This window comes from Ursus americanus, chromosome 7 (genome assembly GCF_024610735.1).
Source record: "Ursus americanus isolate L20-20 chromosome 7, mUrsAme1.1.p, whole genome shotgun sequence".
Taxonomy (NCBI): Eukaryota; Metazoa; Chordata; class Mammalia; order Carnivora; family Ursidae; genus Ursus; species Ursus americanus.
The window spans coordinates 65,851,166-65,878,688 of NC_142133.1; the positions used below are offsets into that span (position 1 = coordinate 65,851,166).

A 27,523-nucleotide genomic window follows, 5' to 3' on the forward strand; every position below is an offset into this window, starting at 1 on the left:
CAATGGTGGTGGTGGTGGGTAGAGTGTGTCCAGGAACCTCTGGTCCTTCCCCAACAACCTCCACACTGGGCATCTGGGCAGGGACTCAGATGAACCCCAACTCCATGTGCTCAAGGAACACAAGCCAGGGGGTACCCAGCCCCCATCTGGGGACATCCCCCCAGGCTGTTCACTGCCCATGAGCTCTGCCAGGGAAATGGGTCTCACACGTACAACCGCTCACAGCTTAGCCTAGAACTAAGCAAGCCCTCGGTCTCTCCAGCCCCCTCCCCAGCCAGTCACAGCCCCTTGGGATGTCAGTTCCTCACTGTGGCCTCTTCGTGTGGAACTGCCACGCCCCCTCTGCCGTCCACAGGCTCATCGGGACCTTCCGCATGGTGCTGCAGAAGGTGGTGGAGGAGAAGCACGTGGAGGTGACCGACACACTGATGGATGACAACAACGCTGTCATCAAGGTGGGTCTGCCCCAGAGAGTCCCTGGACTTGCCCTTTGTGGGGTTCCCCGGGGGCCTGCTTCACCTGCCTCCTCCCACGCATAACGTGTTCTGGGGGACACTCCTAATGGGTGGCGAGGTGAGGCAGGAGGGGGAACTCAATTCAGACCACCGGAGCCCCTCAGCCTGGGGGCCACCATCCCTGGTCACATCAAAAGGGCCACATTGGCTCAGTGTGGAAGGACGTGAGGCTTGGAGTCAGCGCGGCTGGGCTCAGATCCCAGCACTGGCACGTCCTAGCTGTGTGACTTGAGCAAGTAATTTACTCTGTCTGATACGTTAGGTAGGGTAAGCTGAAGTGTTGAGAAGATCAAAGGAGTTTATGGTAAAGCATCTTAACAGGACACCTAGCACAGTGAGGGTTCAGAAAATACGTGTACCTTCTCCTTCCCTGGGGAAGTCGAAGCCTGGGCATTTGGAAGCCTATGTGCCGAGCAAAGGCTGCCTGTGTGGTCACAGGAGCAAGTCAATCCCCAAGCTGTGAGGAAAAGCAAGTACAGCTGGGAGACAGCCTGACACCCATGCAGGTTGAGGAAGGGACTAGAATGAGTCTTCCCTGTGCACCGGGGAGACACTAGAGCTGAAAGGAGGTAAGTGGCCCAAGGACCCAGAACAAGAAGCCCGGCCAGGATTCTCAGGTGCACAGACAGCCTGGGCCCGGGTTTGGGGCTCCACTTTCCCCCAGAGAAAGGCCCAGGGTGACCCCCAAGTCCCTCCTCCAGAACAGGAAGGCAGGTGTCAGATGAGCAGGAGGAAGTGCCAGCCCCAGGCCTCTGGAGGTGCCCAGGCCTCTTCTCCTGGGGGCTCAGCTCCTAGCACATCTCCAGCCTCAGGAGCGAGGGGCGGTCAGCCCTGCTCCTGAGGACAAGGGGGCGGCCTCTGCGCTGGGACCACTGAATGATCTGATTATGTACGTGGTGGACTCGAGAGCCCCTGCAGTCTAGACTCAACTGTCCAGGGTAGGCCCCCCACCTTGGGCACCAGGGAGGAGCAAAGTCAAGTGTAGCAGGACCAGGAGCCAGAACCCACGAAGTTGACTGGGTCTGTACTTCTCCATCTTTCTGAGCCTCGGTTTGCTTGTCTGCAAAATGGAGGTGTGGGGAGGATAACAACCAGCTTGTCTTCCTCCAGCCACTGAAGGAAGTGAAAGCAGTCTTGTCACCATCACAAAGCGGCGGCGTGCACGAGTTATTGCCCTCGCGTTCCCCTGCTCACCACCCACCTCTCTTCCTTCAGACTGTCCTGTGCGTGGAGGTCCGGTATCAGGCCACAGATGGCATGGTGGGCTCCTGGGATGATGGGGACTTCCTGGGGGACGAGTCCTTTCATGAGGAAGAGAAGGACAGCCAGGAGACAGATGGGCTGCTCCCTGGCTCCCGCCCCAGCTCCCGGACACCAGGCGAGAAGAGCTTCCGGAGGTAACAGGCCAGGCCCCCTGGCTGCCCACCACCCCCAAAGACACTGGGAGGATACCTGGGGCTTGGTCCCCTTCAAAGGCCCCTCTTGGCTTGACTGGGCTCAGAGTCCAGAGCTGAGTTGCTGGAGAGACATATAAGAGGCAGGAAGGTGTTTCTACAGTGCCCCGCACACCTGTCTCCCAACCCCAGGGCTCACCTGGGACTCAGGGTATCGGGGATCAGGCTGAGGGGCCAGGCTTCCTACTACCCTGAGGAAGTTCTGGGAGGATGAGCTCTAACTTGAGGGGAAGAGGCTAGACCCCCCGCCTCCTAAGAGAATGGGTGAGGCAGACAGGAGGGGGCCCTAACCTCTCTGGTCCAAGACCCAGCCGTGCCAGGCCAACCCCTGGCAGCCTGCCGTCCACCCTGGCCCAGTGGAGGCCCAAGAGAGAGGCCTTTTCCTGCCAGGCAGAAGCCAAAGGCCCGGTCAGAACACAGCCTCTCTTCTGTTGAGAAAAATGCATCCTGACATCCTGGCCCCTCAGTGTCTAGGACTCACACCTGCAAATGTCCTGCCACACACAGGTGTCAGGATGCTCATTTCGAAAGCATGGTTTTTCCAAAAAAGGAAATGCAATTGTATTGTTCTCAGAAATCAGAGAGACAGACTCTAAGTTAATAAAATGTGGGCCACAGAGTCCCAGTTTACTGGGACTAATGTGTAAAACACAGGTAGGTCAGTGGTTTTAGTCTAAAGTTTTAGAGGAGATGCCCCCCCTGTGACTGCCTCCCTCCCACCTCCCGCCTTCCCTTCCCAAAAAGGTGTCTTCGGTCCCTGTTCTGAAAAAACACAGATTCTGAATCAGTGCAGTTGAATTGAGAATTGTTATATTTTTATGAGACAAATATGCTTTTCTTCTTTGTACTTGAACCACTCCCCTCCAGCCACACACACACACACACACACACACACACACACACACAGGCACGCACACTATACAAGCTTAAGACCCTGGGAGCCAGGTGGGGAGTAATGGTAACAAGGTCACAGGAACCCTGTGTGTGGCAAGTACACAGAGCCTTCCACTCTGGGCCAGCCAGGGAGTGGGGCGGTATCGTCCAGACCAGCTGGGAGCCTGTCCTTCGTAGACTCTGGCCGGCCCGTGGAAAGGGCGTGCAGTTTGGCCCCAGGAGACCCAGGTCTGAGTCCTGGCTCTGCCTCTTACCAGTCTTGTGACCCTTGGCCATCACATACCCTTTTCACTGTCTTTCCTAAACTGTAGAATGTGGCCCGGAGCAATGAGGACCACCCCCCACCCTGTTGATAGGAGAGCCAGGAGGACCGCGGAGGGACAGGCTGTAACTGGGGTGCCGAGTGCTACCCCATGTCAGGGCTGATGACAAACAGGTTCTTGGCAGCTGAACAGTGCAAAGGGTCAGGAATTGGTCTGGAAATAGTGACGGAGGAGCAGGGGTCCAGTGGGGAGCCAGGGGACACACACACAGGGCACCATGTGGTCGCAATCCTCTGTCCCCACATAGGAAAGAGCGTGGCTTGGCTGGGGCTGTCAGAAACTGCAGCTGGGCTCTAGGAAAGGGCACAAGATTGAAGCTCGCAAGGGCCAGCAAGTGCAGGGAAGTAATACTGGCCCCAAATCAGGAAGCTAAGTTCCGTTAAGTCCTATCCTCGCTGCCACTAACTAGCAAAGTGACTTTGAGCGAGTCACCTAGCCCTCTGGGCCTGTTACAGGAATGGGTTGAACAGCCTGGCTCCTCTCTAACTGTGACATCCTGAGGGACCCAGGGACACTCTCAAGCTCATGGGTAGCACCCACATGAAACAGCTCTCTGGGAGCTCTTGACAGCAAGGGCTGCCCTCCCTGGCTCCTGTAGCTCAGGGAAGCTGAGCCAGTTCTTCTCTCAGTCCTAGGAGAGCAGGCCGGGAGGCTGACGGAAGGGACAGGAGTGCATGCAGAGAGCGAAATGGGGAGCTTTGGTCCCCAGACCTATAGAGGGCTCCTCTCATCCTTCCTCAGCCGTGGCTGTGCTTTCCCACCTCTCCCTGACCTTCCCGTGGCCTGTCCCAGAGCAGGAGGAAGGGTTTTATCCGGGATTGGGAATTGGGAGAGGGTGACAGCCACGGTCAGAGCCCGTTGTCATCCAGATGCCCCTGCCCCGTGTTGGACCATTTCCCAGCTGCCGCTGGGGCTGCCGGCCCTGACACTGAGAGTACCTTGGAGACAGTGCCCTTGCCAGGCCTCACCACACAGCCAGCAGGGTGGGTGTGGGGAAGAGGTGAGAACATTTGAGGAGGACGCTTTGGTGGTTAGGAGAAGGTGGAGCTGCTTTAGAGAGTTTGGGCTTATCCTACAGCTTAATTCTGGCTGCCTCCATGGGGCCTGTGAGCTCTGGGCCAAGGAGCGTGGGTGCCGACAAGAGCCTGATAGTTGGCCTCGAGGCCCTAAGTGTCATGTCTCACCCTGGTCACATAAGTGCCAACCAGCCAGGCCTGTCAGCTCTGGAGTGTGGGAGGAAACCACCGTCTTCTGGACCAGAGAACCCTCCAGAAAGGCTTTGGCCAACAAAGGGACAGGAGGAGAGGATGTATGTGCCTAGCCTCTGAGCCCCAGAGAAGTCTTCCCCACGTCTGCCCCTTGCCCTCCATCTACTCCTGAAAAGGCCACCCCTTTGCAGATAAGGGCGCTCAGTCTATCAAGTGTCTCTCTTGTCTCTCCTCTGGCCCATCACCAGCAACAAGGAAACCTCATTGCTGGCAAACAGCAGTGTCTCACCTGGTCATCTGGAGTCACGGGGGTCTGGGGTGAGAGTCCACTCTTCTCTGTCTGCAGTGGCTCAGTAGGGTGCTTGCTGGGGTGGGGGCGGGGGTGCTGGTGGAGTGAATGGACAGGAAAGAGCCTCCGCCCCAGACTGGTAGGGGCTCTTCCATGGATGACAGAGGAGGCCACTGTGGGGAGGTCCTGGGGAGCCCACACCTCTCCCTCTAGGGTCTGAGCCCCCTGGCTGGATTCCAGCCATCTGTCCTCACCACTCCAGGGAAGGCCTCTGTAGACGCTCCCCTTACCTAAGGGCGCTCACTCTCAAGGCCTTAAGTCTCTTCCTGGAAATTTCTCCCAATTGACCTCAGGAAATGTGTGCTGGCCCCTCTGTCCAAGCGTGCCCCCTAACCCAACAGCAGCAGCCTGTTAACCTTTTCCTGCCACGGTTCCATCCATCTCAGGCCCTGGTCAGTCTTGTGCCCTCTGAGCCACTCTGCCTACTTCTCTAGTCTCTGTCCCAAACCAGGGGCCCCTGATTTTGGCCAGCTGTCTGTAAAACACCGTGGGAGTGTTCCAGAAGGCCCTGCAGTGCCATGGAGAGCACAGGGCTCAGATCCCAGCTCTGCTCTTTGGAGCCACACTTTCGCACCTGTAAGAGGGCCAACCCTGATGCCCCTCAGGAACGTTAGGGTCACGTGAGACGCTACATGTGGGCCGCCCACCGTGGCAGCTGGCGTGTGGTCGGCGCTCAGCCCATGCCTGATTCCGTCCTCCTTCCTTTCCAGAGACTCCGTGTCACCCACCCAGCTTCCACCCTGAGCACGATCAGACCTTTGGGCCCAGGCCCTGTTATTAAGCTCCCCTCAGCTCCAGCCACCCCACCCTGGACCAAGGGCTCCGCCAACGGTGCTGCCAACAGCCGGAGCTTCACAGCAGCCCGGGGCCCAGGGCGGGGTCTCACTTGCTCACAGGGGTCCCCTCACCTCCCACAGCTATCAGCATTGCAGAGAAGGACTGAATTACCAACCCCGTGGGCACTTTGCTCTCAGGAGCACAAAATCAGCGTTCTGGGCCTTGCATGTCAGGATACACCTGCCCTAGTCTCTGAAGGGAGAGGAGACCTTGGCCCTGAACACGTATGCACACACTCACACGTGCCGGGGTGTTTGCACACACTCACATGCATATATGTTCTCTCTGTGTGATGCCGGGGTGCTGTGCTCACCCCTGGGTTCTGGGCTCTGTGGCGGCGGCGGCTCTAGGAGCCACATCCAGAAGGACAGAAAGGAGCCCCAGCTTTAATCTTGCAGCTTCTCTTGGGGCTTTCCTGCAGATTCCCTCTATTCTGTGACTCTCTCTTCTCATCTTCTCCACCTGCCTGGCCCTCCTGCCCTCCATGGCCCTACCTACTTCTGCCCAGCGTCCCTGCCTGAGAACGTAGAGGTTCCTGTTGGGCTCCTCCCTGCTGGGTCTCATCTTGGGAGAGCAAGGGGGGACCACTTTTCTTGTTCTCCCTATGGATCATTCCTCCACCCCAGCAGAGGTCCATGGAAGCTAGTGATCCCCCACTCCTGTACCTGGGGTCAAAGGGCAGCAGGGTATCCCCATGGTGTGTGTCCTGGGGTGTGCATGGGGTCAGTACAACCAGCCTCGCCCCCAGAGTGTTGCTTCAACAGTCGCCATGACCTCTTCCCTGCCTCCCTTCACCAGGCTGAGCTCCAGAGATGCGGGAGCTCTTACATAGCGTAGAGGAGCCAGGGTCAAGGCCATGCTGGGATAAGGGGTGAAGTGGTGCTCAGGAGATTCTTCTCCAGTCCAGCCACTCCACCTGAGGTTGGGTTCCCCTCCATCCCAGGGCCGAGTGTTCGAGTGAGGCCTGGCACCGTGAAGCACTTGGGTCCCAGCAAAACCTAGAGTTCACCGCAAGCTGCCATATTGAATCTCCCACCCCGTGGCTGCTCTCAGTGGCACACCCAGAGCAATGGGGACAGGGGTGTGAAACCAAGGCTCAGAGAGAGAGGATGCTGGCTGAGACACAGAATTTACCCAGTTGGGGTGGGACACTAAAAACACAATGTGGACTGTAGGAGGGAAGTCAGACGTGTCCCGGGTTCACTGAGAGGGCCCCTTGCAACAAGGCCAGAGGCCAGTTCACATCCCACCCCTACCGCTCCTGGCTGAGTGACTGAGGGCAAGCTGAGCACAGAACCTTGAAGCTTTATTATTAATGTTAGTTGAAGTCCTAATAGGGGTTGTAGTATTATCTTTTCATAGAAGGACAGTCCATTTTCCTTCTCCATTTCCACACTCGGACTGTGGGTCTGTGTGCAGCCCCTCTGTAGGCCCAGAGGCCTGGAGCATGTGAGGAGGAGGCGTGGCAGGCATGGGCCAGGCAGTGTGTGCTGGGCCCTGGGCACGGGTGCATGATATGCCTTGGCCTCTGCTCTGTGCCTGAGTGGATCCCCCACTGGGCCAGCCGGCCTCTCTGAGATTACAGGGCAAACCCAGAGGGAAGGAGAAGAAGCATCACATTTTGTTGTTCAGGTATATAAATTCCATCTTCCTGTTCCATCCTTGGCCAATCCTAGATGATACAGTTCCCCTTGTGGTTCCTCTATTGCAATGCTTTTCAGACTTTTCAGGGTTAAAGAGGTCTTTTAAAAATAGTAAACAAACTTCCCGCAAAACTTGGACCCATAATTCAGAGAAAGGCAGTCCTATTTGGATTAGTGTGAGGGTGGGGCTGGTAAATCTCCCATTCAGCCCTCCTTGTCAAAAGCTCATTGAAGCTCCTGTTCCATTGGAACAGGCCCCATGCAGTTTTCACATGTGTCCCAGTGGGGGCCCACAGCCCACGCTGGACCTGCCTGCCCCCAAGACCAGCCAGGCCTGGGGCCAGCACTGGGCTGCTGAGATCATCTCCCTTTCTCTGCAGCGAACTGTTCTCTGATCAGTGGTCTCCGCTGATTTTGACAGCCAGTGACCTGGCTGATGTTGACTACTTTGAAAAGAATTATAGACCGACCAGCTTGTCTAATGGAAAGGGTCACTGGCCAAAGCTGGACTTCAGCCATGATCTGGCTAGGCCTTTGGTTTCTGAGCTGTCAGCGCTCAGAAGTCTTGTCTACCTGGGCAAGGCCTGGGCCAGTGCAGAACAAGGAGAGGAAAAAAATCACTAATTGTTGTCTGCTTTCTTTTCTTCATCCTCATTGCCACAGCATCAGGGAAGCATTGAGAGAACATTCCAGAAGGGTTTTTTGAAAGCCTCCCTAAACAGGGAGAAGAGCACCATTCTTACCCTGCTCAGGGCCCCAGAGTGGTAGTTCTCTTACTGCCACGTGCCCAGAATCTCCCCAGCCCACCTTTCCTCTTGGAGGCCCTCAGAGCCTGGGAGCTGGCCACTCCGTTGGAGGAGATCAGGGGAGAAGGTGGGGAGATGCAGGGTGGCCCAGGCCTGGAGGGTGACCAGGCTCATCTCACCTTGCTTTCCTTGAGGCATCTGAGACCCACACTAGAAAGCACAAACCCTTGCCTGGGAATGGAAGAGAGCAGCTGATACCCTGAGGCCTCCTCCCTCATCAAGGCTCCAGATTCTCCTGGACTTAGGGTTGGGAGAATGGCCACCCAACCCCACTCCTGTGACTAGGGCAGAGCCTGGGACCACCCAATCCTTGCCCAGCATACTTAGGTTGAAGTGAGAAGCTATGGAGTGAGGGGTCCCTGGAACAAGGATGCCCTTGGGGAGTGGGGGGTCAGAGGGCCAGGGGCTAAGTCTGCAAGTGTCTCTGGTCCACACCCTCTTACTCACATCTTCTTGTCTCCTCATTTCTTCCCCCTACTCAGCAAAGGCAGAGAGAAGACCAAGGGAGGCAGAGATGGCGAGCACAAGTAGGTGTCCCAGGCCAGGGCGGACCCCATGGGGCCCAAAGGCTCCTCACCACAGGGTGCCGATGTCGGGGTGGCCCATCTCCAAGGGCTTAGGTGTGGGCTGCCCTGGTGGAGCCAGCACCGGGGGATGGCAGGGCAAGGGAAGTCTGTCCATCTGGCCATGGTGGGTGAGGGTCGGGGTGGGGGTGGGCAGGTGTCTGGGCCTGCTGATTTCCACTCCCTCTTGTCTCCTTTCAGTGTCTTGACTCTTCCTCCACTTCCCTGTTCCGCTGTGCACCCATGGACCAGACCCTTAGGCTTCCCTATGAGGGAGGGTGTGACTGAAGGCATAGGAGTGGGGAGGCCCAAGAAGCCAATGGCTGCCTCCCCCCTAAGAGTCAAGGCAGGGCTCGGCAGGTGGACATGCAGGCCTGGAGGCCCAGGAGGACAGACTCTGGGCCCGGAGTGGCCACAGGGGTGGCTGGAACATGAAGCCAAGGGGAGATGAACAGATGAGTACCCTCTGGTTGTCCTCACCATCTCCGTCCCCCGAACGGCTTCCTACGGGAGGGAGAGATCAGGGGCTGTCTGGGAGAGCAGAGAGGTAGGGAAGCCAGATGAAAGGGGCCACAGGGGCTTGGAAAGGCTCAAGGCTCAGGGCTGATGAGTAGGTCTCACAGAGTCCTCCAGAAGCACATGCCATCCCAGGGACTCTCTAGCATCCGGGGGAATTCACAGGAGCAGTAGTAGTCAGGGCTGACCAGCTGAAGGGGGCCTCTGGGCCACAACCCTTTCTTAGAGATGACAAATCTGAGTCCCAGAGAGGGGCAGTAACTTGCCCCAGAATAGGAGAAGAGCTAGGACGACAACAGAGGGAATTTAGCTTCTGACCCAGAGTTTACAACAGACCTGGGGAGTTGAGAACACTTGACTATACTCTAAATTTAATTTAATTCTCCAAACACACTGACGCAAGCTGAAAAGCCAAGCATGTGGTCTTTATTTTCCAGATAGGGAAACCGAGCTTCAGAGATGTTAAGAGATTTGCCCCAGACTGTGGTGCCAATAAGCTAAAACCTAGGTGACATGAGGACATCATGGGGACGCCAGGATTGTGCCTATAGGGATCTGGGGTGGTCAGCATGGGTGTGGGCTGCGATCTCCACTTGCGTTGGGATCCCGGGGGACTCATCGTCGTCCAGTGCTTCAGCAAGAGCTTATTGAGTCCCAACTCGCACTTGTTACACACGAGCAAGAGCCAGGCGATGGCACTGCGTGGGGAAAGTCCAGACTGAGGAGTGTGTCAGGCTCTGAGCAAGGGAAGGAGCCGCAGGCAGAGCTCATGCTAGGCTTGAATCCGGGCAGAGAGCTGAATCCGGGGGTGTGAGAGATGATGCGGTGCCGAGCTGGGAGTCGCTCATAGGGAGAGGTTTCGAGGGGTCAGGCCCGCATGGACGCTCAGACGTGAAAGGCCTACAGAGGAGGTGTGAGCAACCTGTCCCTCCCCCAGGCTCTGTCTGCAAGTGGCGATGCTCTAGGGCCCTTCCTGGTTCCAGCTCCCAGTGTGTCCCAAGCCAGACCCCCAGCGACGCAGACTGGTCGTAGCTGAGGCGCCCCACGGGGCAGCCACATGGTAGCCCCGCAGAAAATGCTGGTTCCCTAGTGCTACCTCATCCGAATCTCTTGTCATCTCCAGTCAGCACGTGGGATAAAGTCAACTGGCATTTTTTATTTTTATTTTAATGTGTAGGGCAGGAGGAGGATTGAAAGGGGAGGGAAATGAGATTGCTAAAAAGAGATTATAAACAAGTTGAAACTCTTTTTCACCTGGGAAAGTTTTTAAATCAGTTTTAAATCTCTGAAAGGTTATCGTGTGGCAAAGCTGGCTGGTTTGGAGCTCCCCTGAGGAGAAATCAGTGGAGATATGTGCCGGTTGCAGTAGGAAAAACGAAGGATTCTGCCATGAAGGGGCTCGTGCTCCCCGTGAGTCCGTGAGATGCGGGGAGAGGTTCGCGTGGGGAGGTGGGAAACCTGCTGCCCTGATGCTGTTTGCCGGAGTCTTGCAAGGGCTCGGCCAGCAGCGAGAGCTGAGGAGCCTGCTCCCTGGCGAACTGTGCGCCTCAGTACGCAAGGGCCTCCCGAGCCTCCTGCTTCCCCCAGGGCCCACGGGCAAACAGGCCAGTTCGGGGACACGTTCTTGTATGAAGGGTCGACCTGTCCTGCCCAGATGTGGGAAGCTCTTTGAAACTAACTGAAATTCAACACACTGAAAAACAACCCTACAGCCTGCAATTATGAAATTAGCTGTACTTGGGGCAGGGGCACTGAAAGAAATAAACCCACCAAAGGGGCACTTGGAGCACATGCCCCCAAGTTGGGAAAATGTGGCTGTTTCAACAATGCAGAGAGCCAGAGACCTGTTTCTCTCGGGCAGGAGTCCCTCCTAATTACCTGAGGCCTGAGCTGGTGAGCCTGGATTGTGAGGATTGAAGGCCATCTCAGGGCAGAGCCGTGGGCAGCCAGGTCTGGAGTCCGTGCTCAACACAGCACTCCCTCCAGAAGAATACAGAGACCTGAATTCGTGTAATGCCCAGCTCACTGCATTTATTTTGGCCAATGTTCCCAAGTCATTCTGAATACCAAACTCTCCCCTGGGGCCCTAAGTGCGTCCCCCAGCCACAACGTCCTTCTAGATCTGAGCCGTGGAACCAGCAAAGAAATCTTCAGGTCCAGAAATGAAAAAAGGAGTTTACAAAAGAGTGAACTAATGTTAAATCTTTTCTCTAGAGGGTGAGAGTGGTCTGCATTGTTACATGCATATCATTCTGCCTGCAGTGAATCCAGCAACGGGGAAGCCCAAATGTGGCCCTAAATCCTCAGAGGGCCCACAGAGGCCCACCTGCCCTGGCTCCTGCTTCTGTTTTCCAGCGGCCAAGAAGGAGGAGCCACTTGGTTGCAAAGTATTTTTTCACTGAGTTGATGACTGGCTTGTTTTCTTTGTCTGTTTCTCATCGCATGGAATCTCATCGCATGGAATCGAAGGACTCAGACCAAATGCAGCATTTTATTTAAAAACAAAAACAACAGCTCAGTACACCAGCGCACAGTCACCTAGTCAACAAATTCCACATTTTGGAAATCTAAGTCTCTAAGACCAGTGGATCATCTTCAGCAATCCCTGTCTAAATTAACATTCATTCCAGAAATCACCTTTACCCTTTGCCAGGAGGAGCAGGCACGCTGTTTTCGGGAAGCGGTGAAGCAAGAGGCAGAAAAGGCTGCTTCTAGAGTGAACTTCTGATGTGTCGTCAATCAGAAAACCCTGAAGGGTGGTGTGAGCCAGTGACATCAGGCTGGACCGCACGCTGTCCAGATGACCTGAAGAGCAAGTCTGGGAGTCCATCGTAAGAATTCCGGAAATTACATTCACCCTACACATTCTGCATTTTTCATTAAGGGATAAATCATCATTTTGAGATATTTCCAGGCATAGAGGAGTACCACCGGTGAACCCGTCCACCTGAGATGCTTAAAATTATGCAGGGCCTAGGAAAAGCATTTTCTCCTTTGGGTGGCTTCAGGGTACAGTGGAGAAAAGTAGGAGAGTATAGGTTTTTGGGTTTTTTTAAGTCTCAATCTTTGCTTCCAAATATGTTTATTTTAAGGAAGAAAGTGACTTTCAAGCTCAAGGGTCATAACTGCCCAAGGGAGGCCCCAAGCCTTTTTCCACTTTGGTGGGTCCTTGGGACCAGCATCAGAAAGCCACAATTCCCTGCTACTTGAACCCCCTCCAGGCCTCAGGCAGCAGATACAGACCCTGTCCCAGGATGCCAAGCAGCTGGCTTCTCCAGGCAGAGCTTGCTTCGGACCCAACACAGTGCTTTGACCTACCATCTCAGAGCACTTTCCCAGGAGCTTTAGGGCAAGGGGAACAGGATGGGGGAGGAGGGAGGGCAGCCCAGAGGGGTGAAGGGTAAGGAGCAGGCTGCGTGTGATGGCATCGTGCAGGTCACACACAGCATAAGGCTGGGGACTCTAAGGATGGCACGGCCCAGAAATGGCCAAGAAGTGATTGTACAGTCAAGCATAGGGCCGTCCAGGAGACTCCTGGGTAATCCAGGAGAGCGGCAGTCAGAGCAGGAAGGCTGGATAGAATGGAATCCCAAACACTGAGACAGGAAGTAGAGTGAGGGCCCACACTAGGCAGGCAACCTGTTGCAGGGGCCAGAGGGTGCTCCGACCAGTTCCCCCACCCTTAAGGCCACCAGGCAGGGAGCAATCCCACGGGGGCTCAGCGTGAGCCAGGCAGGATGGTCCTTTCTCACGGCCACTCAGTTGTTCCTGATGAGGTCATTGACCTGCTCAATGTTTTGTCACCAGCCATTAACCTTCATGGCAGTCTCTTCCCAAAATGCATTGAGGCTGAGATAATTTGTGAACGAGCCCCTTCTCTGTAAGTAAACCAAGGCGTCTGTGGGACTCGTCACAGACGGCATCCTGATCTGCAGCTTGTGCTGGCCATGGTCCACACCCACACCTATAAGTACAGGGCCTGGTGATTGTTCACCAAAGTTCCAAATGGTCAGGATGGGATGTCCACTGACAGAGAAGTGCAACCCCATCGCACTGAGGGGTGGGAGTTGACGGCCTAGCAGGCGGGGGCTCTGCTGTGCTTCAACTCCAGTGCTCTGAGCCTCTGAGTCCTTCCTTGGGTTGAATGAGGAAAAGCATTGTGTCCCTCCCAGGATTGCTATGAAGATGAAATGAGCAAACATCTGGAAAAGCCTTTGGCCCATAGTAGGTGCTCAAGAAAAATTGGATAATCTCTTGTTGGCACATAGGTATAAACCTTCCCTTATTAGAAGGGGAGAAGCTTCCTTTCACTCTCCTCTGTTGCGATGTTCCAGACAACATGATGCTGGCTAGTGCAGACACATCAGTGTTACCCCAGCTTCCCTTCACTCACCTCATGGCTTTTTAGGAAACCACGGATACACTGGTGTTTTCTAAGCTGTGAGCTGGTGCACACGGAGGGATTCTTGGTTGCTCTCTCACTGGATTGCAGACTCACAGCCCTCCATGTCTTGCCTGGGTGTAAAGAAAGCAAAGAAGAGAAAAGAAAGGCCTGGGGTTAGGGTAGGGCCAGATTTGAGGGAATGAGATTGGCCCCCAACCTGGAGTAGAGGGGCTTGAGGTTTATGGCCATCCCTACGAGGACAGAAAGGTTTTGCCCAACCTCACATTACCCGGTATAAAGAGCAGGGAGTCTTGGGAACCATAGCCAAGGCTCTGCAGGGAGATGTGTGACCCAAAGGTGGGTGGGCTCTGCTGCAGGCGAGCTCAGAGTTGCAGCCTCCATCTCGCCCCCCCGGGCCTACACGATGACAGGGCTACGCCCAGGAGGAGGAGAATGGGAAGAGGAGGGAGTCAGGTATCCAGCTCGTGCAATATTGATGGGGTAATGGAATATTGCACTTTACCCCCTACTGATCCAACTCCGGGTCCCTCCTGGCACCAGGGACCTCAGGCTCGGCTGCAGGGACATCACTGAAGGGACACTGACGGCCCTTGCCCCCTTCCCTCAGCCCCCCTGACTGCAAGGCCCTTCGCCTGGGGGCACAAGGCCACTCCAAGCCAGAGAAAGAGGTAGGAACTATGGAGTCTGCCATACGTTCCTGGGGGTTGGTTGAAAGGGGGGACTCCACAGTGAGCGGGGACAAGTAGAAGGGGTGGAAGCCAGCACCAAAGACAGATGGGAAAGGGCCCATCTCCTCCTTTTCACTGGGGACCAAGGGGAATCCCAGGGCATGGAAAGGTTGGAAAAGACAAGGTAGGCTTTGAACACCAGCGCCATTTGAGAACCCAGCCGCTTGTTTCAGCCACATCTCCCACCTCCTCCTTGGCCTCTGCCCCTCTGATCCTATTCCTGTCCGTCTGTCCTGATGCTTGGTCTCGGGTCATCTGGCTTTCCTTCCAACCAGCTGAGGTGGGGTACACGGACAGGGAGGATAAGCTCAGAGGCATGGTGGAGCTCAGAGCTCTAAGACGGACTAAGGGAGCGGAGATCAGCCCAGGCCCCGGGAGGGCTCCAGTTATAAAAACTGTTCTTTCCAGCCAAAGGTCACCTTCTCTGATCGCTGGGCCCTGGCCTGTTCCTCAGTGGCGTGAAGGCATCGGGAAGGAGCAAGTGGTGGGGTCTCCTCTGCTCTAATTCCCCCTCCTGGCTCCCGCTTTAGAAAGTCTGGCCCCCACGATATCTCGGGACCAGCACCGGAGAGGCTGGAGTATGAAACTCCTTTCTCTTACGTGTTCTTTCTCGGGTTTTGCTCTCCTGTGTTTGTGTTGTCTTCCTCCTGGCGTCCATCTCCCTCCACCTCGTTCCGGCGGCCCGCCTCACAGAGCCGGGAGAAGTGTGTTCTCGGCCATGAAGCTCGGCAAGAACCGGCCCCACAAGGAGGAACCCCAAAGACAAGGTACGGACAAGCCCGGGGCCATCTCTCAGCACCTGGCAGAGACCAAACCCCCCTGCTCCGCGGGCAGCACCCCAACAAGGCTCTCCTGTGATTGGCCAGCGAGGCTACCTGGGCGGGCCCTAGCCTCCCATTGGCTGCCGGCAAGCCGAGTCCTGAAGGTGGTCTTCAGGAAGGGGGCGCTCCTAGCACCAAGGGTGGGAAGGGCATCTCCTCTGGTCTAGAACTGAGCAGAGCCCTCTGTCAGGTGGGCCTGTTTATGAAAGGCTTCTCTTGCCCTCTCTGTTCCTCCCTCCCTTTTTTTTCCCTGCGCACAGAAGCCTGAAGATTGTTCATTAGAGAAGGGAATAACAAAAAAACGAAAGTGGTTTGGCCAGGGGGAAAATCAGCCTCCAGAAAATCCTTACTCAGTGGCAGGACCCTCTGCCCTGCCTTTCCCCAGGCCTTCTCACCAGGCTGCAGGGAAGGCCCCGCCCCGGGGAAGAGAGGCAGGGTGGGGCCTGAGAGTCCAGAGTGGCCTGTGGCCCTGGTTCCCCGGAAAGCAGCAGCCTGGGGAGAGGGCAAGACAGCTGTTCTCAAGGAGGCAGGGAGGCCAGGAAGAAGACAGGGGAGAACGGGATTGGGTAAGGGAGCAGTATGTAGCTTTCTGACCCAGCCCGTTGATCACACATCCTCCTTCGGAGCTCCTGTCTTCCTTCCTCAGATCCCCTGTGTGGCCCACTGGCCCCAGCCTCTCTCCCTCTTGCCCCCGTGCCAGTTCTAGCTGTGCCCTTCTCCTTAGATTGGAGAGGATACAGCTGCTGGCCGAGGCCCAAACCCACCGTGCTTCGGTGCTTTCTCGGGACAGGTGATTCTTCGTCTCGTTGGACTCATACATCAGTGCCGAGTTAGGTTCCGGATTCATCATCAGCTCTTGTACATGGATAAGCTACTTCCTAAGCCTCAGTTTCCCAATCCGAGACATGAGAATAGTGCCTATCTGGACAGGACACGGATATGAGAAGTGGAGATAGATGCAGGACGTGCCTGGCTTTGTGCCTGACACATAGGCGCCTCTCAGTAAATGGTAGAGTAGCTATTGTTCGAAAAGTACGTAAGTATGGATTCTTCATTCCCTACCTTCTTCCACAAGAGGTATTCAGTGCTTATACAAGTCATATACAATAAAAGAGTTACATTCGAGTAAAATAAAAAAGCAAGACTAGGGGTGCCTGGCTGGCTCAGTCAGTAGAACACGCATGTGGCACTTGATCTTGGGGTCGTGAGTTTGAGCCCCACCTTGGGGGTACCAATTGCTTAAATAAATAAACTTAAAAAAGCCTTTAAAGGGGCGCCTGGGTGGCGTAGTCAGTTGAGCATCCAACTCTTGGTGTCAGCTCAGGTTATGATCTCAGGGTCCTGGGATCAAGCCCCATGTTGGGCTCCACACTCCGTGGAGTCTGCTTGAGATTCTCTCTCTCTCTCTCTCTCTGCACCTTCACTCTCTCTCTAAAATAAATATATATATATATATATTTTTAAATCTTTTAAAAAATTATAATTAAAAAAACAAGACTAGATACAATATCAATTAAAATCACAGATCAAGCTGAGGTAGGAAACACTGCAGATATACGGGCCGTAACATTCTAATCAGATGCTACCAAGTATGCCCAAAAATTGGCTGTTAGCTTCCTGGATGCCAAAGCAAAAGGGGAAGGACAGTCTCTAGCGCACCATCCAGTCCACCTAACTGGCCTTTCTTCTTTGGCAGATGAACCGGCTGTGCTGGAGATGGAGGACCTTGGCCGCTTGGCCATTCGGCTGGGGGATGGGCTGGACCCCGACTCCGTATCTCTAGCCTCTGTCACAGCTCTCACCACCAACGTCTCCAACAAGCGGTGAGTGTGCGGGAGTCTCGCACCCCAAACTGCCTCTGCCCCATCGGGCAGGACCTGCTGTGTGTGGAATTGGGGTGGGGAAGAATGAGGGCTCCTGGCCAGCTTCTTCCTAACCCTACCCCTTTCTTCTTTTCCTGGATGTCTCTCACACCCTGGTCCCTACAAAGGCAGGAGCCTGTGTCCAGGTCACTGAACAGCTCCAGGCCAAGGGAAATCACAGAGCTGCCCAGCCCACATCTGAACCTGTTGACCTCGTAGCTATCTCTCTGTCGTTTGTGCCATTAGCTAGGCCTCTCTATTGCGGCCTCTGAGAACGATTAATCCCCATTCTGTTTGATAGTCCTGGAGTGTTTGAAGACCATGATTCTGTCCTCCTGCCCTCTGCCAGGGTCCAACCACTGCCAGTGCCTGCCTCCCCCCCTGCAAGCAGTCCCCTTACACCAGGCCTGACTGTACATTCTCCTTCTCAGGTCCAAGCCAGACATTAAGATGGAGCCATGTGCCGGGCGCCCCATGGATTTCCAGGTAGGTGGGGCAACTCGAGGCTGCATACCTTGCAGACTCTACTCGAGTAGGGAGTTCTGGCCAAATGTGCATTATAGACTCTGGTTGCATGGATCTGAGGGTCATAGAGCTGAATATAAGTTCCTAAAGTAAGCTTGTTTCTGAGAGGCACTTGTAAAAGTGTCATAACTAAAGAGGTAAAAGCCTACAGAGGAACTTGAGAACTCTGCTTTTGCTGGTCAAAGCCCTCCCAGGGTTTAATTCGTGTCCAGCACTGGACTTCATAAAGTTAGAGGGACCTGGAAAAGCTGTAAAAAGACCAAGAATCAGCAATATCTATATAAAAATAATAAATATACAGTTGTATTATTATATACAATATATATATAATATATATAAATACAATTAAAGTAAGAACCTCTGAAGAAAGATTTTTTTGGTGTGCTTTTTTAAATTATTGTTTTTTAATGCCAGAAGTAATGTCAATCCTGGTTAGCCATAGGTGTGAGAACGTGGGTGGGTTTTTTCTTTCTTTTTCTTCTCTGTGTTTTCTGAAATTAACACTTAATTTTTCTGTTTCTGTGTTTCTGAAACTGGAGACAGAGTGGCTGAGATAGGGAAAAATTTGAAGCCATACTTAATGTGGCCACAGCGCAGGCAGGATGGGTCATGAGCATGGCTGGTAGCTGCTGAGAGGGGGTCACACAGGACGACTGAATCCCAGCGCAGCCTTCCAAGCCTAGGGTGCCTGGTCCTGAGCTTTGTAGGCCCACATCCCCAATTTTGTCCTTCTGGCAGAGTTGATCGGAGCCTGAGAGACTGAGTTACACTAACACAACCCACAATAGACTAATGTACAAGCCAGAAGCACCTAGTACTTATTTATAAACTGGAAGCAAGAGGGCCCATGGACCACCCATTGCTCTAGGCCTTCCCTTAGGGTCTGACAGGACCCAGCTTTAGGCAAGACCCAGCTTTAGGTTAGAAGACTGTGGGCATTCCTAGGACTGAGTATGCTCACTGGTCAGAGGAAACAGAGCCTTCAGGAGACTGAATCTGGCTGCCACTGTGTCAGAACCAGAGCCCAGAATCAGAGTGAGCCTCCTCTCCCAGGTTAGAGCTGTGTCTTTTTTTTTTTTTAAGATTTTATTTATTTATTAGAGAGAGAGAGAGTGCACACGAGAGTAGGGGGAGGGGCAGAGGGAGAAGCAGGCTCCCCATTGAGCAGGGAGCCCAGTGCAGGATGTGATCCAACAACCCTGGAATCATGATCAGAGCCGAAGGCAGACACTTAACCCACTGAGCCACCCAGCCGCCCCTAGAGCTGTATCTTTGATCCTCATTTCCCAGACCCCATGCGCACCACCCCATCATTAAGGACAGCCCCACCTCACCTCCCTCAGGTGATGGTATAAGGGACTAAGAGGCACCTTTCTTTGTATCAGTACATCTGATCGTGTTTTCTCAAGGACATTCCTTGTCTCCCTTAATCCTTGCTTCAGTTTGTTTTCATCCAGTTGGCGACTATCTTTCCTGGTGCTTGAAAATTAGTCCCAGGCGGTGGTTTTAGATAGTCTCAAGCCGTTGGGCTCCTGCGGGGTTTGGGAATGTCACTCCCTCACATCTCTGCCACAACCCAAACAATATCTGAAGACCTCTGAAGGCTTTTGCAGGGGACTGGGCTCAGGGCTTTGCTCCTCTGTTCTCTGAGAATAGGAAAATTCCAAAGAACAAAGACCTGTTTGTCTGTGTTTTCAGATACTCTTCCTGCTGCGGTTGTCACCAGCCTGCCACATAAGGGCACATAGAAAATGGAGTCATTGTTGATCTTTTAACATAACTTATTTTCTTGAAGGCTTACTCTGAGCCCGGCACTAGACTGAGAGCTGTGTGTATGTTTTCCATTTAAGTTAACGTAATTCTTACAACCACCCAAATATAGGTGTTACTGCATTTCATAGGTGAGAAACTGAGGCAAAGGAGGGTAAGGAGCTTACTCCAGGTCACAGAGTTATTCAAAGGTAGAGCCAGGGTTCAAATCCAAGAGTGTCCAACCGAAGCAGTCAGAGTGACTAATTTCTCTCTAATTGAGCCTTTTGGACATTCACCCCCCTCTGGTCCTTGCTCATCTTTAGCTTACTACCTACTGTTTTTTCTTCAAAGCTCTTTCCAACTGCTTCCTAATAGAGACTTTTATTAAGGGGACCACACTTTCTCCCTCCAAAGACTTTACAGACATTCGGAATTGAACAGAACGGTTGTTGTATTTAACCTGGTAACGCAGTATTTTCTGACAAGTTCATTCCCATCTCAACTACAAATATGAACGCAGTTTGAGAGAGAGCTCTGAGGATGCAAGTGTGGATTTATTCTTACTTCCAATAAATACAACACTGAAGGCAAGAAAACTTACGAAAGGAATGTCACTTTCTGGAGAACTTAGCTTCGCCCCTTGAGAAAGACCTCAGAAAGCACACCCAGCTGGTGGGAGGAGAGGGGCTTAGCTGAACTCAGATGCGGGAAGGACCCTGAGGGCTTGGAGCAGTGAAAAGGCCATGGCGTGCCCATCCCCTCTGTTTCTTCTGGTTAGAATGTATGTCGTGCGTAAACCCTTTCCTGACTATTGGCGTATCGAAGGCGAGAAGCCGCAGTGTCCCCCCAGTGAATATGCAGCTTCCCCATCGGAGTGAGCAAAGCTCAGTGCTTGGGCAGAGATGTTCTTGGTAGGTCTTGGAATCCTGTGTTCCCCGCCCTCTCTTCCGGGAACCGAGACCTAATACATTTTCGCCTCCATGTCATCTCCCTAACACTGACCCTGGACCCCAGCTTCGAATGCAGTATTTCACCCACTTCCTAGCTCTCACAGAGCCTGCTCCCCTCCAACCTCTGCACCACCACTGGAGTGATCTCAAAATGCCTACCTGGTCATGTCACATCTCGCCTCCATGTCATCTCCCTAACACTGACCCTGGACCCCAGCTTCGAATGCAGTATTGCACCCACTTCCCCGCCCTCACAGAGCCTGCTCCCCTCCAACCTCTGCACCACCACTGGAGTGATCTCAAAATGCCTACCTGGTCATGTCACATCTCGCCTCCATGTCATCTCCCTAACACTGACCCTGGACCCCAGCTTCGAATGCAGTATTGCACCCACTTCCCCGCCCTCACAGAGCCTGCTCCCCTCCAACCTCTGCACCACCACTGGAGTGATCTCAAAATGCCTACCTGGTCATGTCACATCTCGCCAGCCGGAGGTGAGGAAAGGTAAAGGGTGTTTCAGAAGGGCAGCACTGATGGGCCTGCCCCCTGCCAGCCCAGCTCCCCAGCACCGTTCTGGCCGCACCATCAGATTCCGTGGAAGCAGGTCCCAGAGCGCGCCATGACTCTTGGGCTCTCCCAGGACCGAGGCTTAGGTTTATACTCAGCCTTATTCCTTGCGATGGCTTTCATGACATCACCCGGGGACTAGGTCCCTTATCTTGGAAAACGAGGGCTGAATAGGTGATTACCAAAGGAATCTCCCCGGTCAGCCGGTCGCCCGGTCCCTTTGTGGGTCTGTTTGCCTCCCCATCTTCCACCCTGGAAAAATCGAGTCCTCCACTGATGACCAGAGAACGGAAGGAAAGGAGGGCCAATCCCCTCCCTCAAAATTATTTAATTTTAGTTCTATTTTTTTTTTAAGATTTATTTATTTGAGGGTGGGGAGGGGCAGAAGGAGAGAGAGAGAACCTCAAGCAGACTGCCCACCTGAGCAGGAGGCTGATGTGGGGCTCGATCCCACAACCCTGAGATCATGACCTGAGCCAAAATCAAGAGTCAGGCACTCAAACAAGTGAGCCACCCAGGCGCCCCTGAAAATTTGTTTTAAATTTCAAGTCCAAGTGATATATTTCCCCTCCATATAACCCCAGGTGGGGTTGGGGAAGCAGCAGGAGTGACGTTCCCCTACCCCACCAACACCATGCAAAGACCTTAGTGGTTCACTTCCAGGGCTCCCCTCCGGGACACCCCTCAGCCAGCAAAGAGCACCCTCTGGAGCCTTTCTCTTCGCACCCCCCACCCTCTCCTCCTTTCAATCCTCCTCTCCGCAGCCCTTTGGGTCCTGAAAAGGAGTTGGGGGCAAAAACGTTAGCATCGTGGCTGGGCCTCTGGATAAAAAACATAAAAACTAACCAACTGTTCACATTTGGAAGGTTAATCTCCTGATAGCATGTCTTATTACCTTAATAGGACAAAACTGTGTCTGTCTACTTCCCAGTCTTGAGTTATAGAATCTTTTTTATTTTCTTTTTAATGGAGGGGAGATGATGGTTAGTTGTGGGAAAATATAATGAGATTTTTTTTAAGTCTTTGGTATAAAAAGTTTCATAGGGGTTAAAACTCTATGAACTACTGTGCAAGAACATTCTGGAAGGACTTCTAGTGTCTGCTTACTCTCTTCACAGTCAACTTCTCGGAACTAAGTTAATTAGCTCTATTTCCTTTTTAGCTCCCTGAAGAAATGGTGATCATTAAACTTCTTCAGAGCTCTGGATTCTGAGCTTCATTTCTTTGGCATTTCAAGTTCCAAATAGAAATGCTTGCTTTCGTAGTTCAAGTGTTCCTTCAATTAGTAAATGTTCGGTTTCCAGTTCTGTATACTTTCTTGGCAATGTTCTCATTGGCATTGAAGTTTCTATTTTTCTTAACAGCATTAGTTTTGATGTACGGATTTTTCTTGGCCTTCAGAATATTTATAAGACTTTGACGGACACAGTGGATGATAATTTCCATGGTTATTCTTTTTTTGTGAAAAGGGAAAATAATTTTCTGGAGTAAAATCCTATTTAGAAGTTGCATCACAGCACAGCGATTGAAATACCAAGTCTCCAAGATGAGACGCTTTGTAAAAGCAACCCCCACAGTTTCATTTGAAGAATGAGCTGAGGTAAATGCTGACTCTAGTTTAGCACAGGCTATTTTGTTAAAATACAAGTGCGAGAGAGTAAAATGGATCATTCATAAGCATCTATGGGACCCTACCTACTTGGGAGACTTTGAGAAGCCATTTATAACAATAGCTCACATTTTCTAGAACTTTCTACTGTGTATGAGACACATTACCTCATTTAGCATTTCTATTATATGGATAGATGGTGTTTCCACATCTAGCTCAGTGAGCCTGCATGGTGGCCTCCTCTCACACCTGGTCATGTACAGGGTCTGGGGCTCAATGCCAGTCCAGCCACCCCAAATGTGTACCTCTTTCTATTTTGTCATGGCTGCTCCAATGGGGACCGACACCTCTAAACCCAAAGCCAGAATTGATTGCTTAAAATGAAGGTCAGGAGCGGCACATGGGTGGTGCAGTCAGCTAAGTGTCTGACTCTTGGTTTTGGCTTGGGTTGTGATCTCAGGGTCGTGACATCCAGCCTGGTCTCGTAGGGCTCCGTGAGCAGTGGGGAGTCTACTTGGGACTCTGTCTCCCTCTCTCTGCCCCTCCCTACCTCTCTCTCTCTGTCTCTTTCTCAAATAAATAAATAAATCTTTAAGAGGAAGGTCCAGAAAAGGTATGCACACATACCATCCCTCCCCTGCCCCGTGTACATGCACAAACATTTGTTCAGCGAACAAACAAGTGAAAAGAGGCTTCCCCGCATAGAAGGAAGATTCCCAGGAGCTGGGCCCCAGCTGAAAAGACACAGAACACACAGAACACACAGCATCAAGCCAGCAAAGGTGGCCCAGGCTCCCAAACAAAGAAATTTTTAAAAGGGGGAAACCAGGAATGTGGAAAGGGGGCCAAATTCCAGAAACACAGAGAGCTCTCGGAGGCCGGCAATCTTAAAATGAGAGATGCCAGAGCAGGAAATTAAATGCACATTAATGAAGACTTAGAAAGCATAATCCCTGAGCTCATGAAACCCAGGAAGTGGTTTGCAGCCCTCCAGGAGGCGGAGCCACAGAGGCTGGGGGAGCACTTGAAATCATCGGGAGCTTTAAAAATACAGGTGCTTGGGGGCGCCTGGGTGGCTCAGTCGTTGGGTGTCTGCCTTCGGCTCAGGGCGTGATCCCGGGGACCTGGGATCGAGCCCCGCATCGGGCTCCCTGATCTGGGAGCCTGCTTCTTCCTCTCCCACTCCCCCTGCTTGTGTTCCTTCTCTCACTGGCTGTCTCTCTCTCTGTCGAATGAATGAATGGAATCTTCGGGGGAAAAAAAAGTACTTTCATTAAAAAAAAAAAATACAGATGCTTGGGCGCCTGGGTGACTCAGTTGGTTAAGCAACTGCCTTCAGCTCAGGCCATGATCCTGGAGTCCCAGAATCGAATCCTGCTCCGCGGGGAGTCCACTTTTCCCTCTGCCCCTTCCCCATCTCGTGGTCTCTCTCTCTATTTCTCTCCTCTCTCTCTTTCATTCTCTCTCTCTCAAATAAATAAATAAATAAAATCTTAAAAAAAAAATACTGATGCCTGGCCCCACCCGCCCAAGGTTAGACTGGCTTGGTCTGGAGTTTGGCAGGGACACCAGTGTCTTTAACCAGCGCCCTCCTCCTTGCTGGTAATTCTAGAACGCACTTAGAGGTGATCCAGCCCTTGCCCTTCCTTTATAAATGAAGACCCTGGGACTTAGTAGGGAAAGAGCCCCCGATCCCCAGCAGATTAGAGGCAGTGCTCACACTGGAACCCAAGTCCAGTGTCAGCTCTCTGCTCCTGGGCCCCTACTCCAGGAGGACCCGCTCCCAGGCTCATTGGGCTCGCCTCTGGCCTCCCTCTCCTGCCCACAGGTCAGCGTCACTGTGATTGAGGCCCGGCAGCTGGTGGGCTTGAACATGGACCCCGTGGTGTGCGTGGAGGTGGGTGACGACAAGAAGTGCACGTCCATGAAGGAGTCCACTAACTGCCCCTACTACAATGAGGTCAGTGCCCTGTGGCCCTCCGTGGGGAAAGGGACTTTCCTACATGTGGCAGGAGGCTGGGCCCCAGCCCCAGGCCCAAGGGGAGCAGTGGGAGTTGAGGGGCTCAAAGGGCTCCTGGCAGGGGTGACCTTGGCCCATGCTGTTATCACCCCCAGCACACAGATGTGCCGTGCCATGTCCTCCGGACCCCGAGTCTAGATCACCCCCTGATAGTGGTCTGGCGGGAGGCCACCGTTTGAAACAAATCCCCAGGGACTGCAGCTCCCAGCGCTGTCTGTGGGTGAACCCCGTGAGGCCCGGGCGCAGCTCTTTCCCAGGCCGGAGGCCTTTGGGGCAGTGGCAGCATGAAGGAGTGGTTCCTGTGAGCCAGCCTCTCCGTAAATGCTGGAGGAGCGTCCCCTCTTCTGGCCCCCACAAAAGTCGGAGCTTGTTGCCCTCAATCCCATTTGACACAAGGGGACACTGAAGCTCTTGGAGAAAGTCCTTGCCCGGGTGCTAAGGGTCAGAGTCAGCTTCTGCGTGCTCACCTTCTCTGCTGGGCTGCCTCCGTGCTGCCTGCACCTCTGCAGGGATCCTTCCAGAGCACTGACTTTGACTCTTAGGGTATGAGAGAAAAAAGTCTGGCTTCTGCTCCTGTTCTTTTTTTTTTTTGAAGATTTTATCTATTTATTTAACAGAGATAGAGACAGCCAGCGAGAGAGGGAACACAAGCAGGGGGAGTGGGAGAGGAAGAAGCAGGCTATTAGCGGAGGAGCCTGATGTGGGGCTCGATCCCATAACGCCAGGATCACGCCCTGAGCCGAAGGCACACGCTTAACGACTGAGCCACCCAGGCACCCCTCCTGCTCCTGTTCTTCACAGGCATCTGAGGCCACACTGAGGTCAAACGACCTCAGACACCGTCTAATTCAATCTCCCCATCTTACAGAGGAGGAAACTGAGGCCCCAGTATGAGTAGGGCCTTACCCAAGAGCACAGAGAGTGCTGTTGACGAAGCAGGGCCAGTCTGTCAGCCTCAGCCAGTGCTCTGTCTGCCCCCTTGGATGGCCACCCCTGACACAATAGCTTGACTCCTGCTCCAGCAGGGAACGAACTTAATCAGCTCTGCTGAGGGATGCCCAGGTGCCCGAACGTAGGTCAGAGGAGCGCAAAAGCCGCTGGCCTGGGGGCTCTAGCCCTCCTTCTCCTGGAGGGGCATCCAGTCTGCGTCTCCTGGTGGCTCCAGGGAGGGAAGGTGGCAGGCTGGCCGGAGTGAGACATCTGCGTCCTGTGTCTCCATGTCTGTCCCAAGGAGTGGTGAGGGCTGAGGGTGCCACCTGAATGTGGGGGGAGCCCCCCAGCTGTTCGTCTTCGGGAAGGAAGCCTGGACACACTTCTGCCCCCCATAGGGATCCAGGCTAGGGTGCTGTGCTACCACAGGTGGGCCTGGTTCTCACAGCTGGTTGCCCGCAGGCCCACAGGGCTGGGACATCAGTGCTCAGGAATTACACCCCGCCCCCCGCCTTGTCCCCCAGCCCCGTGTGACCGCCTTCCCAGGAGTCAGGAAATTCAGCCTCCACATCTCTGACCTTCCATCAGGACACCTCCCTGACTGGAGAAGCCTCCAACCTCAATAAGAGCTGCTTTCCCTTACTGGATGTGGAGACAGGTGCCGTTGGCTTTCCACGGTTATTTGATAGCTGCCAAGCCACGTTTGGCTGACTTGAGGGCTCACCTTGCACCAACCCCATGCACCTCATGTTTCATTCAAACTGCTTCCTCCTTCCCAAGGAAAGAGAGCTGCTCTCCCCACACTGTTTCCCCAGCAAACTCCTACTCACCCTCCAGAGCCCAGGCCAAGGGTCCTTGCCACCGAGCAGCCTTTCCTGCACTCTCTGGGTCAGAGGTCAATGCGCGTCTTTCTCGGTGACGCTAAGCCCGATGTGGGGCTTGATCTGAGGACCCCAGGATCATGACCTGAGCGGAAGGCAGACGCTTCACTGACTGAGCCCCCCAGGCGCCCTAAAGGCAGCACTCTGACCCACAATGCTCCAGTGTGAGTCTTTAGCACCAGGAACAGACTGTCCTCAGACACTGGCCCTGAGCGTGTTGGCAACACTTCTTCCTTGTCTCTGCCCACACATTCACCAAAGCTGTGGTCCCTCCATGACTGTGCCCTGTACTGGTTCCTGGCACCTGCACACCAAGGCCAGGAGAAACGGGGCCCCGGGGTGAGTGGCAGCTCCCAGCTCCAGAGGACAGTTCACACCTGGGACATTTTACGTTTACAGCAAATGAAGTCCTTCACAACTTAGCGTACGTGTGAACATCGCTGAAATCGAGACGCATCGAGGCGGTGGAGCAGGGGGTTTAAGGACAATGTCTGTGTTGCCTGTGTAACTACAGTGTATATTATGGTGTCTTGTAATATCTCATTCAGCCTCTAACAACTCTGAGCATTTGGAAACAGATCAGACAGTGTTGCCCAAAACCACGCAGCTCCCACCTGCCACTGAGTCAGGGAGGACCAGTGGTTGCCACTGCTGCTCCTCTGAACTTCGGGGCCTGGGGGAAATAGCCAGGGTGCAGACAGGCACTGGCAAGAGGGAGGAGCCCGGCACTGCCCCGGGCTGCTAGCTGCTGTCAGCTGGGTGACAGCAGCTCTGGGTCCTCCTTCCTTCCAGTACTTCGTCTTCGACTTCCACGTCTCTCCTGACGTCATGTTCGACAAGATCATCAAGATCTCGGTGAGCGTAGCTCAAACTGCACCTTTGTGTAGACTTGAAAAGAGCATCCCTCTGGATGGACCAACCGCCAAAGGCGGCCCCATGTCCAGACACACAGCTGGGCAAGTGGGGCACAGGCTGGTTTGGGCCCCTTTCACCTGTTTAACTGGGTGCCTCTGCACAGTGTACAACCTACTCACCCGTACCTGGCAGCCAGCAAAAATGAGGGCAAGAGGGGTTAATGCTGAGCCTCAGGAAGCCATCCCTGCCCTGCCAAGTGCCCTCCCGCTTCCCTGAAAAGCTTCGTTCCCCAGAAAGACAGGTGGTGCCACCATCAGACCACCCCACCCCTACCCCGTGGAAAGCCTCTGCCCCGCCTGGCCTGACTGGTGGCTTGTGGTTCTGCCCGGAAGGTGATTCACTCCAAGAATCTGCTGCGCAGTGGTACCCTAGTGGGGTCCTTCAAGATGGATGTGGGAACCGTGTACTCCCAGCCCGGTAAGTAGCTGCGCGACTCGGTCAGCATCAGTG

The 27,523-nt window shown here is 53.8% G+C and overlaps 1 protein-coding gene across 4 annotated transcripts in view; it reads left to right on the plus strand.

The window, feature by feature from the left end:
• The window catches only part of OTOF (otoferlin), a 91,614-nt gene that overhangs the window by 38,082 nt on the left and 26,009 nt on the right, over window positions 1–27,523 (plus strand). For 2 of the 4 annotated variants that reach the window (XM_087863794.1, XM_045809241.2), the window contains exons 4-12: window positions 356–455; window positions 1,731–1,912; window positions 8,512–8,556; window positions 14,935–15,008; window positions 16,759–16,885; window positions 17,356–17,410; window positions 24,156–24,287; window positions 26,951–27,013; window positions 27,406–27,490. In XM_087863794.1, coding sequence (XP_087719920.1) covers window positions 356–455; window positions 1,731–1,912; window positions 8,512–8,556; window positions 14,935–15,008; window positions 16,759–16,885; window positions 17,356–17,410; window positions 24,156–24,287; window positions 26,951–27,013; window positions 27,406–27,490 — 863 coding nt within the window. The remainder of the gene's footprint in view (window positions 1–355; window positions 456–1,730; window positions 1,913–8,511; window positions 8,557–14,934; window positions 15,009–16,758; window positions 16,886–17,355; window positions 17,411–24,155; window positions 24,288–26,950; window positions 27,014–27,405; window positions 27,491–27,523) is intronic. The other 2 variants (XM_045809240.2, XM_045809242.2) reach the window with 1 other exon arrangement.